Source organism: Lynx canadensis, chromosome B1, assembly GCF_007474595.2.
Source record: "Lynx canadensis isolate LIC74 chromosome B1, mLynCan4.pri.v2, whole genome shotgun sequence".
NCBI classification, from domain to species: Eukaryota; Metazoa; Chordata; class Mammalia; order Carnivora; family Felidae; genus Lynx; species Lynx canadensis.
Genome location: NC_044306.2, coordinates 42,146,527 through 42,165,591, shown reverse-complemented (window position 1 = coordinate 42,165,591; position 19,065 = coordinate 42,146,527). Strand labels below are relative to the sequence as shown.

Below are 19,065 nucleotides of genomic sequence, written 5' to 3'. Positions count from 1 at the left end.
TTCCCAAAATATAAGATAACATTCATAGGCTCTTCCTGTTTAAAACTTAATATGTCAACTCCATGGTACATTGGAACAATAATTTCCCTTATTTATGCAAAAATAAATAAATAAATTTGAAAACAAACAAGCAAACTCTCTGGCAGGATATTCACTTTCACTTGACAGGTTGCCAAGGAGAAATAGAATTTGGATGAGGAATTCTGAAGTAATCCGATTATTATATCCAGAAGCTGATCTGTAAAGGGTTTGGCATAGCTCCTTTGTATATCAAGAGATCTATGTTCATGGGCTCATCTATATTAGGTTATTAAAAAAAAAAAAAAAAAACAACGCTGAGAGTATGAGCTCACTCACTACACACAGACAGAAACAAAGTTTGTTTTTTTTTTTTAACTTGGCCAGTGCTTATTTTACAGCAGAATAGACAAAAAAAAAAAAAAAAAAAAAAAAAGCACTATTTCACACATTCGCAGACAAGTCACCATTGGAGGTTTGTAGCTCTGTTGTGTGCTTTCCAAAATAGATTGCTTCCCATCGGACCCTCCTTCCTTTCCGTGGGACAGCACGTGGCTGGTGGAGCCGCTGGTCTCTGTAGGCACAGAAGCTGGCAACCCGGGTCCCTCCTGAGTGGGCCCTCTCAAGGGAATGGGACCAAATTTCAAACACCTCAATAACAACACTGTGCGTTTCTAAGTCATTTCATTTATTGCTCACTGAGTCGTAACCACCTCAGCTCTCTGTGGAAAAACAATGGATGTCCAGAAAATCCTGACACCAGGAGACCCATTGCCTGCATGGTCACAATGTACAAAGGGCAACCCCAGCCAGATCACTGAGAAGCATCATGAATAAGAAGGTAAATGTCTGGCTTTGCGGCCATCCTACAGGACACCAGATCCGGTCACGACAGAGAAGAATGAAACCCAGAGAAGTCTTTCTAATTTACACTCAGAGGCGTTCCCCATCAGAGAATAACAGTTTTCCAGTCTGCCAGTGGTGTTCTTTCTGAAGGGATTGAACCTTGGCTCAGCAAGAGGACTCCAGCGAGAAACAGGAATAGGGAGACTCGCCATACCCAAGGCTCTCAATTCTTCAGAGTTTACTCAGTTCTTCTCAAATTGCCAACCCCCCACGTCAAAACCCACAACTCAGGCCAACTTCATAAGAAATGTTCGTTTATTTCCCTCTTATTCTAGGGTTTGTCATTCTTCTCTCGGATGCCTTTGGGAAAACATTTCATCAAGGTCAGCTGCTATTCAGACATTTTTGCCTAAGAGGATCATCATGCAGGCAAACGGATTCTCTTCCTAAGCATTATTTGGCAGCTTGCAAAGAGAACTTGGCTTAACCTTGAGAAACTGTTCTTTGAATGATCAGGAAAAAAGGATGGGGATTCTTCCTTTATCCACCGTCTTTATTCTCGTTCAGAGGCAAACCCGGCTCGCAGTTTTGAAGGTGAAATGAAGGAGGAGAATTTATGTCCGTTATGTATCTTCTACTAACAGTGACTCATTCTGGTTCTGTGCATGTTGCTGCCAATCATGTTCAGCATGATGAACAAATAATGTTTCTTTCTTGATGGAGGTGCTCTACATCTCAGTCATCAAAGATTTCATGGAATATTTATGTGTTGTAGAAATCTAGAATAAATTGGACATTTAGATTTTCCCACTGTCTTCAAGTTTGAATGATGTTCCCACTGTTTGCTATAGGATTATAATTTAGAACATGTACTAAATAGATTATCAGGAAAGAATTTAAAAATCCATCCAGATATCATAACTTACCACAAAATTAAAAGAAAGAAAGAAAAAGAAAGAAAGAAAGAAAGAAAGAAAGAAAGAAAGAAAGAAAGAAAGAAAGAGAAAGAAAGCTCATTCACTTCCAAAACCAAGATTAGTCATATGTTAATTTGTGAATCCTCATAAGAAATGTTCATTGTTCAAGAGAGAATCCTCCACTGGTAGTTGATAAGCAATTCTCCACGGCAGAGAAATCCTGACATTTTTTTCTCATCTCTTGATTGATGTTTTCACTACTTATTCTTCAGGCTATAAGACAGAAAGGAACAGAGTCTTACCTTCTTTCATAATTATGTATTCCAACCTCCCTCTCTCCTTCCTCCCCCCCTTTCTCTGTCTCAATCTCTCCCCCACATCACTTTAGCCATCAAATTAAAGTAAAGCTGGATTTGTATGATGAATCTTTTATATTCTAAATAACCTGTAAATATAATAACTCAATTACCAGTGTCATCTCCATGTAGGTACAAGAAAATATATGCCTCAGTCTTGTCAATCCAGATACTACATTCATTCTGTAAGTTCTAAAGATGAAATTAACCAATTGGTTTATATTTGTAATGGATTGCATATACCCATCTTTAAGTTTCAGATAGAACGACCTGTAGAACTCTCTTCTTGGGAGGGAGAACAACACTATAGAATTTGGGTTTCAAATTACTATTATAAACCTCATTCTCAATTCATTCAGAATTTTCCCTGATAGATATTGATAAATAGGAGAAGTGTTTTCTGGTTTTAGTCTCAAAAAGTACTGATTTAAATTAAACAGGCTATTAATTCTTAAAGGTTTTGGGTTTTGTTTTTCTTTATGATAAGAAGATACTACCATTTATTTATGCCTACTGTGTGTCAAGAATTTCACACTTATTTTACTTCTAATTTAATCCCCACCTTTAATTTGGATGTCATTTCTTCCCATTTTAAGGATGATAACACTGAGGCTTCAATTGGCTAAGTGAATCGCACACGTTCGTTCATACAGCTGCTTGCGGGGTGGGGGGGAGGGGTGTTGAACCCCAGGAAAGATCAGAATCAAAAGGCAGAAGGCTTGTTGCCATCCTGTGCAGGGAATTTCTCTCACAGCACTGAACCTGTCCTCTGGCTGCAACGAGGCTGCCAAAACAGTCTCAGCCTGTAGTTTACAATTATCCCTAAAGCTGTTTCTTAGAGGAGATGGTGTCAGAAACGCTGGAGCAGGTTAGAATCCTTGCATAGATTTTCCTATCCCTCTTTATTAAGAGCTAAATATGGTAATGGAAATCTGGTAAATGAAGATTCACAAGCTACAAAGGAAAATTCTATCACTCACACGGCATATCGTGAAATTTTATTTCAAAAAAAAAAATGCTGTCATAGAATATTCTTAGGATCCGAATAAGCGTTTGAATGTTGTTGTAGAAGACAGACCAAAAGAAAATGGAAACTACATGTATTTCTGGGTAAAAAAAGATAGCTTTGGAATTTTGCCTTGGAATGACCCTGGTAAGCACAGCCACTTTTAAATGGTTGTTATAAAAAGAAAAATCCTGTTTTGGAATCTCATATTCGACATCTGCACCATCTGGTCATGACCTGAGGAAATTCTACAATCCTTGTCGTTTTCATGTATTAATGTGACATAAGGTTGAAAGTCTTCACTAAGCAAACAAGTATAATCTCATTTTTATAAACTGCAAAGATGAACACTTTTCAGAATAAAATGAGTTTGAAGTGCAGCACCGCCGTGTAATAGTGCAAAGACCAAACACATACGCAGCTGAGCGGCCGTAGTTATGATTACATCATTAGAGGAGACTAGAAGAGACGTGGGTGTTTTTTTTTTAAACTTATAGTAAAAGTGGTATATTAAGAACTTAATCCCATAAGGAGCAAAAATATCCCCTCTTCCTTTTTATAGTCAGAATAATTATTCAGACCCTCTCTGAACACAGAAGTAATGACAAATTAAAATGTCTTTCAATTCCATATAGCTTTTATAATTATTCATCCGTTACTCTTATTATTGCTGAAAAGCCTCCTTCATATTTTAGTCAGCATCCCATTTGATACAAAAGAACACGGACAATTTTACTGCTATTAATAAATATGCAGCCATCCAATCCAAGATGAAAATTCTTTTTCATCTGAGAGATAAGCTGCATAATTCATGTATTTTCAGAAATTTCTTTAAATAGAAATTGAAGAAAGGCATAGGGAAAAAGAATTCATTATATAGTTGCCATTTGTGGTGAGGGACAGTGTCTGTTCTCACAGAGTCTGAGAGTTAATTCAATTTGAAGAGAATTTCAATTGCCCTGTATATGTACCAACATACTCATAGAGCCGACTTTAGTTTTGACATCTATCATCATAAAAATGATATAACATAGCTGCCACTTGACTTAAAAAAATGTAACAGAAGGTTACTAGGTACTTTTCTTCAGGTCTTGGAATGCAGTTAGAAAAACTTCACAGCAATTTGGAATGGGTGTCCATGTCAGTGAAGCATGGGGCTCCATCTGACTTCCGTGAGTTCCAGCCCCTGTAGGAAGGAGCTCCTGACACATGGAGATGGCCTTGCAGGGTAGGCCCGCATTCCCAAGACCCCACACCAAATGAGAAGCACTCTTGCAGGACCAGTTAAGTAAAAAAAGCTTCTGTTTGTACTAGTTGCCTTTTTGCTCATTCAGACCTGGAAGGTTCAGAGGGGGTGGTGTTCCAGACTGGGCCTGAGTGTAGCCTTATGTACACTGGTAAGGATTTCTTTCATTCTTTTGTTTTCACGTGAAGTATAGTTGACACACAATGCTACATTAGTTTCAGGTGTACAACTTAGCCATTCAACCGCTCTACACATTATGCTACGCTCCCCACAGTGCAGCTACCATCTGTCACTGTACAACTATTACAATACCATTTACTATATTCACCATGCTCTACCTTTCAGCCCCATGATTTATTTAGTCCATATCTGGACACCTGTATCTCCCACTTGCTTCCACCCATCTTGCCCCTTTTCCCTCTACCTTCCCCTCTGGCAACCACCAGTTTGTTCTCTGAGTTTACGGTTCTGCTTCTGCTTTTCAAAACATTTCTTTGGGGCACCTGGGTGGCTCAGTCGGTTAAGCGTCCAACTTCAGCTCAGGTCATGATCTCACAGTTCATGATTTCGAGCCCCACATCAGGCTCTCTTTTGTCAGCACAGAGCCTTCTGTCTCCCTCTCCCTTTGCCTCTCCCCCACCCATGAACACACACACACACACACACACACACAAACACACACACACCCTCTCTCTCTCTGTCTGTCTCTCTCTCTCAAAATAAATAAACATTAAAAAATATTTCTTTGTTCATTTGTGTTTTAGATTCCACATATAAGTGAAATCACATGGGGGTATTTGTCTTTTCTGTCAGAATTATTTCAATAAGCAATACCTCTAGGTTCAACTATATTGTCACAAATGGCAAGATCTCCTTCTTTTTACCTAGAAAAGAATTTTTAATACCAAAATTGAACTGTTCTCACTATGGAAGATGACCAGAAACATGTGTGGTCTTTCTGAGATGTTATCAAGGTCAGGGAAAGGGGTGTGGAATGTGTTCTGAGCAGTGTGTATGGAGATGGTTACTGGAGAAAAATTGATGTGACTACCTCACACTAAATGTAAACTATTCAGTAAACCAATTAAAAAACTAAGCAGAGTATCCTTAGTCATAATGAAGCCTGGTTTCTGACACTAGACAGCAAGTTTACAGGGACATAAGAAATGAAATCATGAAATCATGGACCACAGCTTCTACAAAATGATGGGGCCAGAATGAGTTAGGTTTGTTGGATGAGGAGGAGCTATGTTCCAGACATTTTCCACACACATGTTGTTGAACAATCATGACTTTGATATGCTGCCTGAGATGTTCAATCTGCTGCCTGAGATGTGCCATGAATGACATCTGAGCACTGTCAACTTTGCTCAGTTTATCACCATAGGGCAAAGATAAACCAAATTAAACTAGATTTCCCAAATCAAGCCTCCCTCAATTTTGATTCTTTCCTTTCTTGCATTCCCTAACTTGGCGAACAAGAACTCAAGGCATTCAGTGTCTCCCTGGCCCATTTCTTTTTCTCCCCCACCCCATAACAAATCAACCACAAGTCTTACTGGCCTCTTATTTTACTCTGAAATACGGCATGTCCTCTGCACCTCCCACCCATGGCCTCTTCTGGGCCCTTGACATTACACTCGGCTTCTATCTGGCATCTTTGCAACCAGCTCTGCTGTGTCATCACACTGGTGTTACAGTGTTTCACTAGGTTCCTACTGGAGAAAAACGTAATAAACAAAGGTCATTTTGTGATATGGCCAGGGCTTCTCCTCCAGCTTGATCTTTTCATCAATGACCCCGTAATCATTCTAAAATCCCATCACAGACGTTTCTGAACCTGCCACACTCCCATGTGCTTTTACAGTTTGTATAAGTGCTTCCTTCTGCCTGGGAACTCACCCTTCACTCCTAGCCTTGCCCAGATTTCCCCATTCCTTTTAGTGGAAGCATGCTTCCTTTAAATATCCTTCCTCTAACTTACCCTGCCCCAACCAAATGCATTTGGAATATTTTGAGCCGCCACTAGGGAGTAGAGAACAAAACCTCAAGAAAATGCCCAAGCCACAGCAAGTGGTCAGTAAACTGCTGTGACAAAGGATGCAGCGTGTCCTGCTTCTGAGAGTCGTGAATGGCAGGGAATGAGGTGGGTTGGAGAAGAAAGAGGAGAAGAGAAAAAATGTGGGAGAAAAGATGAAGCATGGAGAGAACGGAACAAGGAAAATGGACTTCTGGGCATGGTGCTACCTCTGTGTGATGCCCAAATCTTTGAAATTTGTCTAAACAAATAAAATACTTGCAAAATGTTAGCTGTTAGTGGAAGTTTATGTAGTCTGAGTGATAGGGGTGGGGGTGGAGGGGAGAAGCACTCAAAGTTACAGGGGCAGAAAGATGTAGAAAGACCATAAGACACCAGGAGTTAAAAACACTGGCAGGATGAATTTCTCCAAATCCTTCTTGGAAAAACAAATCCTGTGTATTTATAACCCACTGAATAAATAAATCATTTAAGATTCAAGAATCAGGCTAATTCAGAGAAAAGTCAGCTATTACGAACATTCAAGAAACTGTGAATATTCAGAAGTATAGGATATTTAAAATGAATGCAGGTCTATTACTTCCTAATACACATAGACTAGCAAAATTGACAAGAATGATTTGTAATTAACTTACCAAAACACCTAGGAAAACAAGCCTCCTCTGTTTATATAGAATTTGCATTGTTTATATGCAAATGAATGCTCCCGAAGTACTTGAGAACAATTTATTCCCTTAAGAAGGCAAATATTCTCTCTATAATCTTGTTTACACTATTCATTTGCTTTGCAAAACATTTTTTATGAAATCACAAAATAATGAAATGTGAGAGTTCGAAGGACCCCAGGGATCATATAGGAAAGTCCAAAGTACTCATTTTATAGATGAAAAATTCAACAGAACCCCTGACACACTCATTTACCCCTAGCATTTCTAAGCCTGCATGCTCACATCCCAATCCCCCTAATTTGGGGGACTCCATTCTTTCTACGATGTGGTGCTAGCCACAACTGAGGCAGAGGCAAACAGAACAAGGAAGTTACAAAGTGTTAGTTAGGCTTTGGGGCATCACCAGGACCCATCAGCCTCCTAGATCGAGGTGAGAGTCCAGTACCCCTTTTCCATTCACTTATAGATTGGGAGGCCTGGTTAGTCTCAGTTTGCTTCTAAGCCTCACTAAGCTCCTACTCTGTCTCCTGCAAGAAATCTTTCCTGACTCCCGCTTCCCTACCCATCCTAGTTAGGACCCATCCCAAGTGCTTTCTTCTATTGTTTCTGTAACCACATCTTATTGCCATCTTGTGTTTACTATCTGTCCTCCCTCCAAAGAAGCCTGGGACTTCCGTATTTTCAATGCTCGCAATAAGTGCTGACAGAGTCAAAGCTTATCCTTCTCCAAAGAAACACATGAGACCAGAGAAGGAATCAATTGGTACATTGGGAAAAAGCCTAACTCCCAGCTACTACATTCCTCAGTTCCTGCTCTATCTTGGGCAAATCCATTTCCAGCCTTCATTCACAGATAAGAAAAACAATTAAGAATTCAAAGCATCTCTATTATCTCTGTCTTCTAGTCTTACAGGTTCGAAGGGCTTGTGATTTAAAGTCAGAAAACTTGATTTTAAACTCCAACACTATTGCTAGTTGGATATTTATGTACTGTGTTTTTACATTATTAGTTTCAGTTTATCCATCAATAAAACAAAGACATCCATAATATCTTTCCTATAGGAGTGTCATGAGAACTAAATGAGATAATACATATGAATACGTCCAGTAACTACAAAAAATTTAGAGATTTTTCTCTTTACCCTTGCTCCTAATCACTTGAAAATAAATTTCTGATGTAGCTGCTATATCTACTATATAATAAGAAATTGTTTTTTTTGTTTTTTTGTTTTTTTGTCCCAGGTTCTTGGGGTGGAGATTCAAAGCCCTTGGAATTTCCCACTTATTAGGAGTAACTTTGGTTTTTGGTTTTTGGTTTTGGTTTTGGTTTTTAACATTTACAAAGTGACATTTGGCTTTTTTCCCTGTGTTTATTTATTTTTAATTGAAGTATAATTGATGTACAATGTTATATTAGTTTCAGGTGTAAAGCATAGTGATTTCAGCAGTATATACATCACGAAATACTCACCATGATAAAAACAGTTACCTTCTGTCACCACACAAAGTATAGTCAACTAATGTATGACAAAGGAGGCAATAGCATTACCGTGGGTAAGAACAAAGCTGGAGGTATCACAATTTCAGATTTCAAGATATATTACAAAGCTGTAGTAAACAAAATAGTATGTTACTGGCACAAAATATAGACACACAGAGCAATGGAACAGAATAGAGAGTCCAGAAATAAACCCACACTTATGGTCACTTAATCCATGGCAAAGGCGACAGGACATATAGTGGGAAAAAGTCTTTTCAACAAATGGTGTTGGGAAAACTGAACAGCTATATGCAAAAGAATGAAACTGGACCACTTTCTTACACCATACACAAAAATAAACTCAAAATAGATTAAAGACCTAAATGTGACACCAGAAACCATAAAACTCCCAGAAAAAAAAAAAAAAAAGGCAGCAACCATGTTGACATCAGCCATAGAAACATTTTTCTGGATCTGTTTCCTCAGGCAAGGGAAACAAAAGCAAAAATAAAACAATTGGGACTACATCAAACTAAAAAGCTTTTGCACAGGAAGAAAGCCATCAATGAAATGATAGGAGTGCCTTTGTTATTCTTGGTGGGCTCTGACAGCTCATGCTAATGAGGTGACTCATGGTGAGTCCCTACATAATTTCAAGATGAAGGCTGGCCATGCCGGAAAAGATCCACCATGTGATCAGAGGGGTTGAGGCTTTGAGCCAAATGATATTATCATGACCTCTGCAGAGGGGAGGAGGACTGTAGAGTTCAGTGATGTGGCCAATGATTTAATCAATCGTGTCTAAGTAATGAATCCACAATAAAAATTCTGGACACTGAATTGTCAGAGAGTGAGCTCTACCATCAAATGACAGACCTCAAATCCAAGATCTAGCACTTAGTAGCTCTGTGGTCTTTACTTCAGTTTCCTGATCCATTAGATGGGGATGATATAATAATAGCAGAGATTTCACAGGCTGCTATGGAGATGAAATGAGTTAGTACATATTATATACTCGTCCATATGGAACAACAAATCAGTGTTGTCTCTTACTATAATTATTAGTACTAGTATCACTTGGCTACATGGGCCTCTGCATTAGGCTAAGTAGATTTCTGTGTCTTCTGTAATTGGCAGAAAGAAAAGATGTTGAAGTGAGATATGCTTTCTCACTACCTACCCAAGGGCAGCTTTAGTTCTACATGTTTCCAGTTGAAGAATCATGGAAAACAATGGCATATAGCACAAAGATAGTGGGGGTGGGATGAATGCTAATATTTGATGGGTGCACAATGTTCCCTCCTGCCAAAAAAAAAAAAAGGCGAAGATTGTGCAGGCTATACTGTCCACTATCATACCCAGTCTACAGGTGACTATTTAAATATAAAATAATTAAAACTGCATGCAATTAAAAATTCAGTTCCTCAGTCACACTGGCTACATTTCAAGTACTCCATAGCTACATGTAGCTAGTAACTACTGCACTGTATAGAATAGATACAAACCATTTCCATCATCACAGGGGATTCTACCAGACAGTGCTGGTCTAGAACCACCAAAAGTATTTGAAATCAGATATGTTTTGAAATACAAACCATATTTCTTTTATATGTTCTTTTATGTATATTTATATATAGATACATATATACACAATTATGTTATATATATTTTATATAATTGAATTATAATTAATATACAGTAGTATATTAGTTTCAGGTATACAATACAATTCTATACATACTCGGTGCTCATGATAAGTGTACTCTTAATCCCCTTCACCTATCCATCCATCTTCTTACCCACATCCCTCTGGCAACCACCAGTTTATAATCTATATTTAAAAGTCTTATTTTTTTTGTCTGTGTTTTCCATTGTTCATTTGTTTTGTTTCTTAAGTTCCACATACACATGAAAGCACATGGTATTTGTCTTTCTCTGACTGACTTATTTCACTTATGTAGCATTATACCCTCCAGATGCACCTGTATTGTTGCAAATGACAAGATTTCATTCTTTTCCATGGTTTCGCATCTTCCTTATCCATTCATCTATGGCATTTTTTATTTTTTATCTTTTTAGGAACCTCCACACTGTTTTCCACAGTGGCTACATCAGTTTACATTCCCACTAACAATGCCTGAGGGTTCCTTTTCCTCCATAGCCTCACTGACACTTGTTGCTATTGTTATTGTTCCTGTGTTTTTCATTTTAGTCACTCTGACAGGTGTGAGGTGATATTTCATTGTTGTTTTTATTTAATGCTTATTTATTTTTGAGCGAGTGGGGAGGGGCAAAGAGAGAGAGGACAGAGGATCCAAAGTGGGCTCTCTGCTGACAGCCGACAGCCTGATGTGGGGCTCAAACTCACAAACCGTGAGATTATAACCTGAGCTGAAGTCATATGCTCAACCAACTGAGCCACCCAGGCACCCCGTTCATTGTGTTTTGATTTGCATCCCTGATGATTTAGTGATGTTGAGCATCTTTTCACATATCTTTGGTCATCTGCATGTCTTTTTGGGAAAAATGTCTATTCATGTCCTTGCCTATTTTTAATTGGATCGTTTGTGGAATTTTTGGTGTTAATGTGGAAGTTCTTTGTATGTTTTGATATTAACCCCTTATCAGATATGTCATTTGTAAATATCTTCTCCTATTCAATAGATTGCCCTTTTGTTTTGTTGATGGTTTCCTTCACTAGGCAAAAGCTTTTTATTTTGGTATAGTCCAAATCGTTTAACTTTGCTTTTGTTTCCCTTGCCAAAGGAGACATATCTAAAAAAAAATGTTTCTATGGCTAGTGTAAAAGTGGTTACTGCCTGTGTTTTCTTCTGGGAATTTTATGGTTTTGGGTCTCACATTTAGGTCTTTAATCTATTTTGAGTGTGTGTGTGTGTGTGTGTGTGTGTGTGTGTGTGTGGTATAAGAAAGTTGTCTCATTCTTTTGCAGGTAGCTGTCCGGTTTTCCCAACACCATTTGTTGAAGAGAACTTTTCCCATTGTATATTCTTGGCTCCTTTGTTGTAGATTAATGGATCATAAAGGTGTGGGCTTATTTCTTGGCTCTCTAATCCATTCTGTTGATCTATGTGTCTATTTTTGTGATAGTATCATACTGTTTTGATTACTACAGCTCTGTAGTGTATCTTTAAATCTGGGATTGTGATACCTCCAGTTTTGTTCTTCTTTTTCAGTATTGCTTTGGCTTTTTGAGGTCTTTTGTGGTTCCATACAAATTTCAGGATTATTTAGGTGTGCCTGGGTGGCTCAGTCAGTTAAGCTCCAACTTTGGCTCAGGTCATGATCTCACAGTTCATGGGTTTGAGCCCCATGTCAGGTTCTGTGCTGACAGCTCAGAGCCTGGAGCCTGCTTCAGATTCTCTGTCTCCCTCTCCTTCTGCCCCTCATCCATTCACTCTCTGTCTCTCTCAAAAATAAACAAACATTAAAAAAAGTTTTTTTAATTTAAAATTCAAATTTCATGATTATTAGTTCTAGGTCTGTGAAAACTATTGTTTGCATTTTTATAGAGATTGATTGCATTAAATCTATAGATTGCTTTAGGTAGTATGGATATTTTAACAATATTGGTTCTCCCAATCCATGAGCATGGAATATTTTTCCATTTGTTTATATCATCCTCAATTTCTTTCATCAGAGTTTTATAGTTTTTGGAATACAGGTCTTTCACCGCCTTCGTTCAGTTTACTCCTACATATGTTATTCCTTGGTGGTTCAATTGTAAATGAGATTATTTTAAAATTTCTGTTACTTCATTATTAGTGTATAGTAATGTAACAGATTTTTGTATGTTGATTTTGTATCCTGTGACTTCACTGAATTCATTAATCAGTTCTACAATATTTTGGTGGAGTCTTTAGGGTTTTCTATATACAGTATCATGCTATCCACAAATACTGAAAGTTTTACTTCTTCCTTATCAATTTAGATGCCTTTTATTTCTTTTTCCTGTCTGATTGTTGTGGCTAGGACTTCCAGTACTATGTTGAATAAAAGTGGTGAGAATGGATATCCTTGTCTTATTCCTCATCTTAGAGGAAAAGTTTTCAGTTTTTCACCGTTGACTATGATGTTAGCTATGGGTTTCTCATATATGGCTTTCATTAAATTGAGGTATGTTCCCTGTAATCCTACTTTGTTGAGAGAGTTTATCATGAATGTATCTTGTACTTTGTCAAATGCTCTTTCTGCATCTAGTGAGATACTCATATGGTTTTATATCCTTTATGTTGTTAATGTGATACATCACATTGGTTGATTTGCAAATATTGAACCACCTTGCATCCTTGGAATAAATCCCACTTAATTGTGGTGAATGATTTTTTTAAATGTATTATTGGATTCAGTTTGCTAATATTTTGTTGAAGATTTTTGCATCTATGTTCACCAGAGATATTGGCCTTGTAGTTTTCTTTTTTGTAGTGTCTTTATCTGGTTTTGGTATCAGGGTAATGCTGGCCTTATGGAATTATTTTGGAAATTTTCCTTCCTCTTCTAAATTTTGGAATAGTTTGAGCAGAAGAGGTATTAACTCTTTAAATGTTTGGTTGAATTCACCTGCAAAGTCATCTGTTCCTGGACTTTCATTTGTTGAGAGTTTTTGATTACTGATTCCATTTTATTGTCAGTAATCAGTCTGTTCAAATTTTCTATTTCTTCCTGATTCAGTTTTGGAAGGTTAAAGGTTCCAGGAATTTATTCATTTCTTCTAGGTTGTCCAAACATTGACATATAATTTTTCATGTATAATGCATAATCCTTTGTATTATATATAATCCTTGGTATTGCTGTTCTGTTGGTTGTTATTTCTCCTCATTTCTGATTTTACTTACTTGAGTCTTTTCTCTCTCTCTCTTTTTCAGGAGTCTGACTAATGGTTAATCAATGTTATTTATCCTTTCAAAGAACTATGTCCTGGTTTCATTGATCTATTCTACTGTTGTTTAGACTCTTTTTCACTTATTTCTGTTCTAATATGATTTTAATCTTTTCTGATTTTGTTGAGACTTGTTTTGTAATCTAACATGTGATTTATTCTGGAGAAGATTCCATGTACATTTGAAAAGATGATGTATTCTGCTGTTTTGGATGGAATGTTCTGAATATATCTGTTAGATCCATCTAAACCAAAGTGTCATTCAAGGCTATTGTTTCTTTGTTGATTTTCTGTCTAATGATCCATCCACTGATGTTAAGTGGAGTGTTAAAGCCCCCTACTAAAAGTATATTACTATCAATTTGTTCTTTTATATCTGTAAATGGTTGTATTTGGGTGTTCCCATGTTGGGTGTGATTGTTATATCTTCTTGTTAAATCGTTCCCTTTATTATTGTGCAGTATCCTTCTTTATCTCATGTTACAGTCTGTTTTAAAATTCATTTGCCTGATATAAGTATTGCTAGACTTATACCTGGGTTTCTCTTTGCTTCTATTTGTATGGTAAATGTTTTTCTATCTCTTTACTTTCAATATGCAAGTGACTTCAGGTCTGAAGTGAGTCTCTTGTATGCAGCAGAGATGAGTCCTGCTTTTTTATCTATTCAGTCACCTCTGTCTTTTGAGTAAAGCATTTAGTTCATTTACATTCAATGTAATTATTGATAGGTATGTACTTACTGTCATTTTGTTACTTGTTTTATGGTTGTTTTTGTAGTTCCTCTGTTCCCTTCTTCTCTTACTCTCTTCCCTTGTGGTTTGATGGCTTTCTTTAGTAATATGCTTGGATTAGTTTCTCTTTATTTTTCACATATCTGTTATAGGTTTCCAGCTTTTCATCTGTGGTTACCATTAGGTTGACATATAACATCCCATGCATATAGCAGTCTATATTAAGTTGATGGTTGCTTAGGTTTAAACCCATTCTAAAGCCCTACATTTTTACTCTCTCCTCATGTTTTACATATATGGTGTCATAATTTCTATCCTTTTATTTTGTGAGTCCCTTGATTGACTTTTATACATATAATTGATTTTATTCCTTTTGTGCTTTAATCTCCATACTGTTTTTAAAAATTTTTTTAACGTTTATTCACTTTTGAGAGACAAGAATGCAAGCAGGGGTGGGGCAGAGAGAGAGGGAGACACAGAATCCGAAGCATCCTCCAGGCTCTGAGCTGTCAGCACAGAGCCTGATGCAGGGCTCAAACTCATGAACCACAAGATCATGACCTGAGCCGAAGTCGGGCACTTAACCAACTGAGCCACCCAGGCACTCCTCCATAGTGTTTTTATAAATCATTAATCTACGACTTTTATTAAGTTTGTATTTACCTGTGAAAAATTTTTTCCTTTAATAATTTTCTCTTTTTTTAAGTGTATTTATTTATTTTGAGAGAGAGAGTGTGTGTGTGTGTGTGTGTGAGCAGCCAAGGGGCAGAGAGAGAGGGATAGAGAGAGAGAATCCCAAGCAGGCTCCACACCGCCAGCACAGAGTCCAATGTGGCCTTGAACTCACAAACTGTGAGATCATGACCTGAGCTGAAACCAAGAGTCAGACACTTAACTGACTGAGCCACCCAGGTGTCCCCCTTTCATAATTTTCTCACTATTTTTCTTTACACTCAAAGACTTCCCTTTAACATTTCTTGAAAGGCTAGATCTATTTTTCTATTCTGAACAAGAGCCTTATTGGGTGAAATATTTTTTGCTGCAAGTTTCCTCCTTTCATCACTTTTAATATATTATGTCATTCATTTCTGGCCTGCAAAGTTTCTGCTGAAAAATCAGCTGATAGTCTTATAGGGTTTCTCTTGTATAAAATTATTTTCTTTTCACCCATTGCCTTTAAAATTCTTTTTCATTACTTTTGTCATTTTAATTTCTATGTGTCTTGGGTGAACCTTCTTGGGTAGGTTTTGTTGGGGCTCTCTGTGCTTCCTGGATCTGGATTTCTGTTTCTCTCCCCAGGTTAGGAAAGTTTTCAGCTATTATTTCTTCAAATAAGTTTTCTGCCCCCTTTCCCCTCTATTCTCCTTCTGGGATCCCTATAATGCAAATGTTATTATACTTGATGATGTAGCTGAGTTCCCTTAATCTATTCTTGTTTTATTAATCTTTATTCTTTTTGTTATTCGGCTTGGTTGCTTTCCATTACTCTGTCTTCCAGATTGCTGATCTGTCCTGCTTTCTCTAGCCTACTAGTTATTCCCTCTTGTGTATTCTTAATTTCAGCTATTGAGTTCTTCATCTCTGATTGGTTCTTTTTTATATTTTCTATCTCTTTGTTGAAGGTCTCACTGAGGTCCTCCACTCTTTCCTCAAGTCCAGTAAGTATCTTTATGACCATTACCTTGAACTCTCTTTCAGGTAGATTGCTTATTTCCATTTCATTTAGCCCTTTGGTGTGATTTTGTCACACTCTTTCATTGGGGACATATTCCTCTGTATTTTCATTTTTTCTAATTCTGTTTATTTCTATGTATTAGGAAAGTCATCTACGTCCCCCGATCTTGGAAGTAGTGGTCTTATGAAGAAGAGGTCCTGTAGTGCCCTGCAGTGCAGTGTCCCCTGTCCACCAGAACCAGGTGACTAAGGGGTGTCTCATATATTTTGTGCACCATTATGTTGTGATTGAAATGCTTTTGTCTTCAATCCAGTCATCTGCAATGGCCCCCTTTGCCTGTTGCAGACCGGGTTTGGTCCTTGTGCCTTAAGAGACCAGTCTGGGTCTGCCTTAGTCTTGTAGTTGGGTCAGATCAGATGTCTTCCCTCAGTCTGTCTGTTGGGGTTGCAGTGACTCCAAACTATAGGGTTCTCTTATTTCCCTGTCCCCTGTGAGGTTTTTGTTGGTGGGAAACGCCAAAAGTGAGATCAGATGTCTGCCACTAACTCATTGCTAGGGGTACAGTCAAACTGATGTGTGTGGTTACCTTCCCCTTTTCCTAGGGCAAGAATCATGTTGGAGTAGTGCTGGCCACTATTGGGGCTGCTTGTAGAATTTCAGGTGCCATCTTGGAGGCACTCCCACCAAGTGGGGCAGGTTGGATGGGACAGATCTACAGGAGAACACACAGGCAGGGTAAGCTGTTAGCAAGCTATGTGTGAGTGTTTGCACACTGGTTCTGGCAGGTTTCCAGATATCTAGGCTGAAGGTTGGGGGGTGAGGAGAAATGGCACCCGCTAGCTCTTTTGTTCTTGGAGAAGTTTCATAAAGATCCTCCGCATCCAGTGCACGTTCTGAGATCAGTAAATAAATATCTTTCCAGTATACCCCAAGTGTTTTCAGCTGCTGCTTCTATGCTGTATCTTCACAGGATTGTTTGTTATGCTGGCTATTTAAGTGCAGGGACTCAGTTTCCTACTGCTCTGTGGCTCTCACAGAGCTAAGCCTGCTGAAATTTAAAGTACTCAGAGTTAAGCCTCACTCATTGTAAAAACTCACATAGTTAAGCCCCTCTGGTTTCTGATGCCAAATATTATAGGGACTCATCTTCCCAGTAGAGGTCTCTCCTGTCTGGGGTACAGGTGTGTGGTCTGCTCCTCACCCTTCTCTGTGCTCTTGGTGTCCCTCCTGTCTGTGGTTGGTCTCACAGGGAGTTGGGCTCTTGAACGTGTCTCTTCCTCCTACCATTTTTGATGTGGTCTCCTCTCTATGATTAACTGCAGAGAGTCTGTTCTGATAGTCTTTCGGTTATTTTCTGGGTTAGTTACACTGCTGTGGCTGTGATCTAGGTGTACCCATGGGATAAGGTAAGCTTAGGATCCTCCTACTCTGCTATCTTCCCAGGCTCCCTGCCAAATTCATTTTTTTTAAGTCCTACAATCATGTAAATTCCATTAATTTTTCTCAAAATGCAAGATAAAATGAAAAATAATGGAGAGAATGCCTGCTATTATGCTCAAATAATGTGTAGCCTCTCTCAAACATTTTAGTGACTGTAAGTTTAGGAATTAGGAGAGGAAACGTCCAAACCCTTGAGATGCTGTCCTCCTTTCCTTCCACTCATATGCAAATGTCCTGGGGTATGTGCCTTTTGAGAACCTGGAGGCCAACAATTCCAAATGACTCTTAGTATGCCCAGGTCAGCAACTGTAGAGGTGGAAAGCCATTCCTCAAGCTGGCCCTTGGGCAGATAGGAATTGAAGTCTGTGAAGCAGAGTAGTAGAAACAAAGGAATGAGCTGGCAGAAGCATGTGTTGGTGGGGTATGTAGTGAGCTCATGGGAAAGGGAAGGACAGGGGACTGAAATGATAAAAACAGAAAAGAAATACTGTGTGAGGCTGATTGCTAGGAAGGATACTGGGAAGTATGGTGGGATGAGATGTAGCCAGTTTTCAGGGAGAGACGCCAGGCTGGGATGGAGAGGAAGAGGTCTAGAAGCTGACAGAGGAGGCATGGGGTCTGTACCAATGCAAGAGTCACTGAGGGGTCAGGGAGGACTCAGACACCCTGACTGGCCTGCTGGCGGTAAAAATAATACTACAATGATAATGCAATTTTCATACTAGTTATTTGACAATTATTACATTATTATCAAAACCCCAAAACAAGTGAACTCAGAAAGAGTCTTCAATTTAAAATCTAGGCCTGGAATTACCACTAAATGGCTATGTTGAAAGTGTAGCTTCATCTGGGAAACCTCAACTTCTTCAGCTATTCAATGGAGAAATGGGCAAAGCCATTCTCCAGGATCTTTCACCTCCAACATGCTGAAATCCTGGGGCCAGGCCAACGTCGCTGCCATGGAGACAGACTCAATCCTTTAAGACATTCAATTCCAAGTTCAGCAGTTTTCTGTCAGCTCATCTAAATTATAGCAAACTCCAAAATGACAAATCCACAGATAAAGAGGATTCTGTACTAATTTTCTTTTCCTTTCTCCCCCCCCCCGCCCCCTTCAGGCTCAGAGTTTATTTGTTAACCAGCACCAACTATAAACAGTCAACCCTTTCAGAAGATGCTCAAATCCACTACTGAAAGCTGTCAGTACATTTTGTAAACAGAGCAAAACTCTGTCTTATACATAGGCCAAAGAAGGGGATCAAGAGAGTCAGCATGTGCTCACAGAAAGTCTCTGGGAGGCTGTGGCCTGATGCAGCATCCTCCAGAGCACCTGGGTTGGTTCTGGACCAAAACAACAAATCACAGACTACAAAAGTCCTTGCAGTGTCTATAATAGGCAAAGTCAATGATGTAGACAGAATTGAGGCACATGTAGAAATCCTCCTAGTGAAAGGATCCTCCCATCATGATCCCCACTCCAAATAACTATATCCTCTATATTGTCCCTGCAGGACTTCTATGATGCAGAGTGGGGTACACTGGGGTAGTCTGGAGTCCTGGTGCCATGAGACACCATCTAAATCATGCAACAGATATAAAATGACTCATCTTCCTTGAGCCCCAGGTCTCTATTCTCTAAACTGAGGTTAAGACAACTCCTGCATAGGACTTTGGTGACAAATAAATGGATTAATGAAAGCCCTTTGTAAATGGTAAAATTAGTGGAAAAACTATTCAAATGTAAATC

At 38.6% G+C, this 19,065-nt stretch overlaps 1 protein-coding gene across 1 annotated transcript in view; it reads right to left on the bottom strand.

Annotated features, from left to right (window-relative positions):
• Window positions 1–1,891: 1,891 nt before the first annotated feature.
• ZMAT4 (zinc finger matrin-type 4) overlaps window positions 1,892–19,065 on the bottom strand; it is a 275,186-nt gene continuing 258,012 nt past the window's right edge. The window contains exon 6 of the mRNA XM_032593036.1: window positions 1,892–2,054. Coding sequence (XP_032448927.1) covers window positions 2,039–2,054 — 16 coding nt within the window. The 3' untranslated portion in view covers window positions 1,892–2,038. The remainder of the gene's footprint in view (window positions 2,055–19,065) is intronic.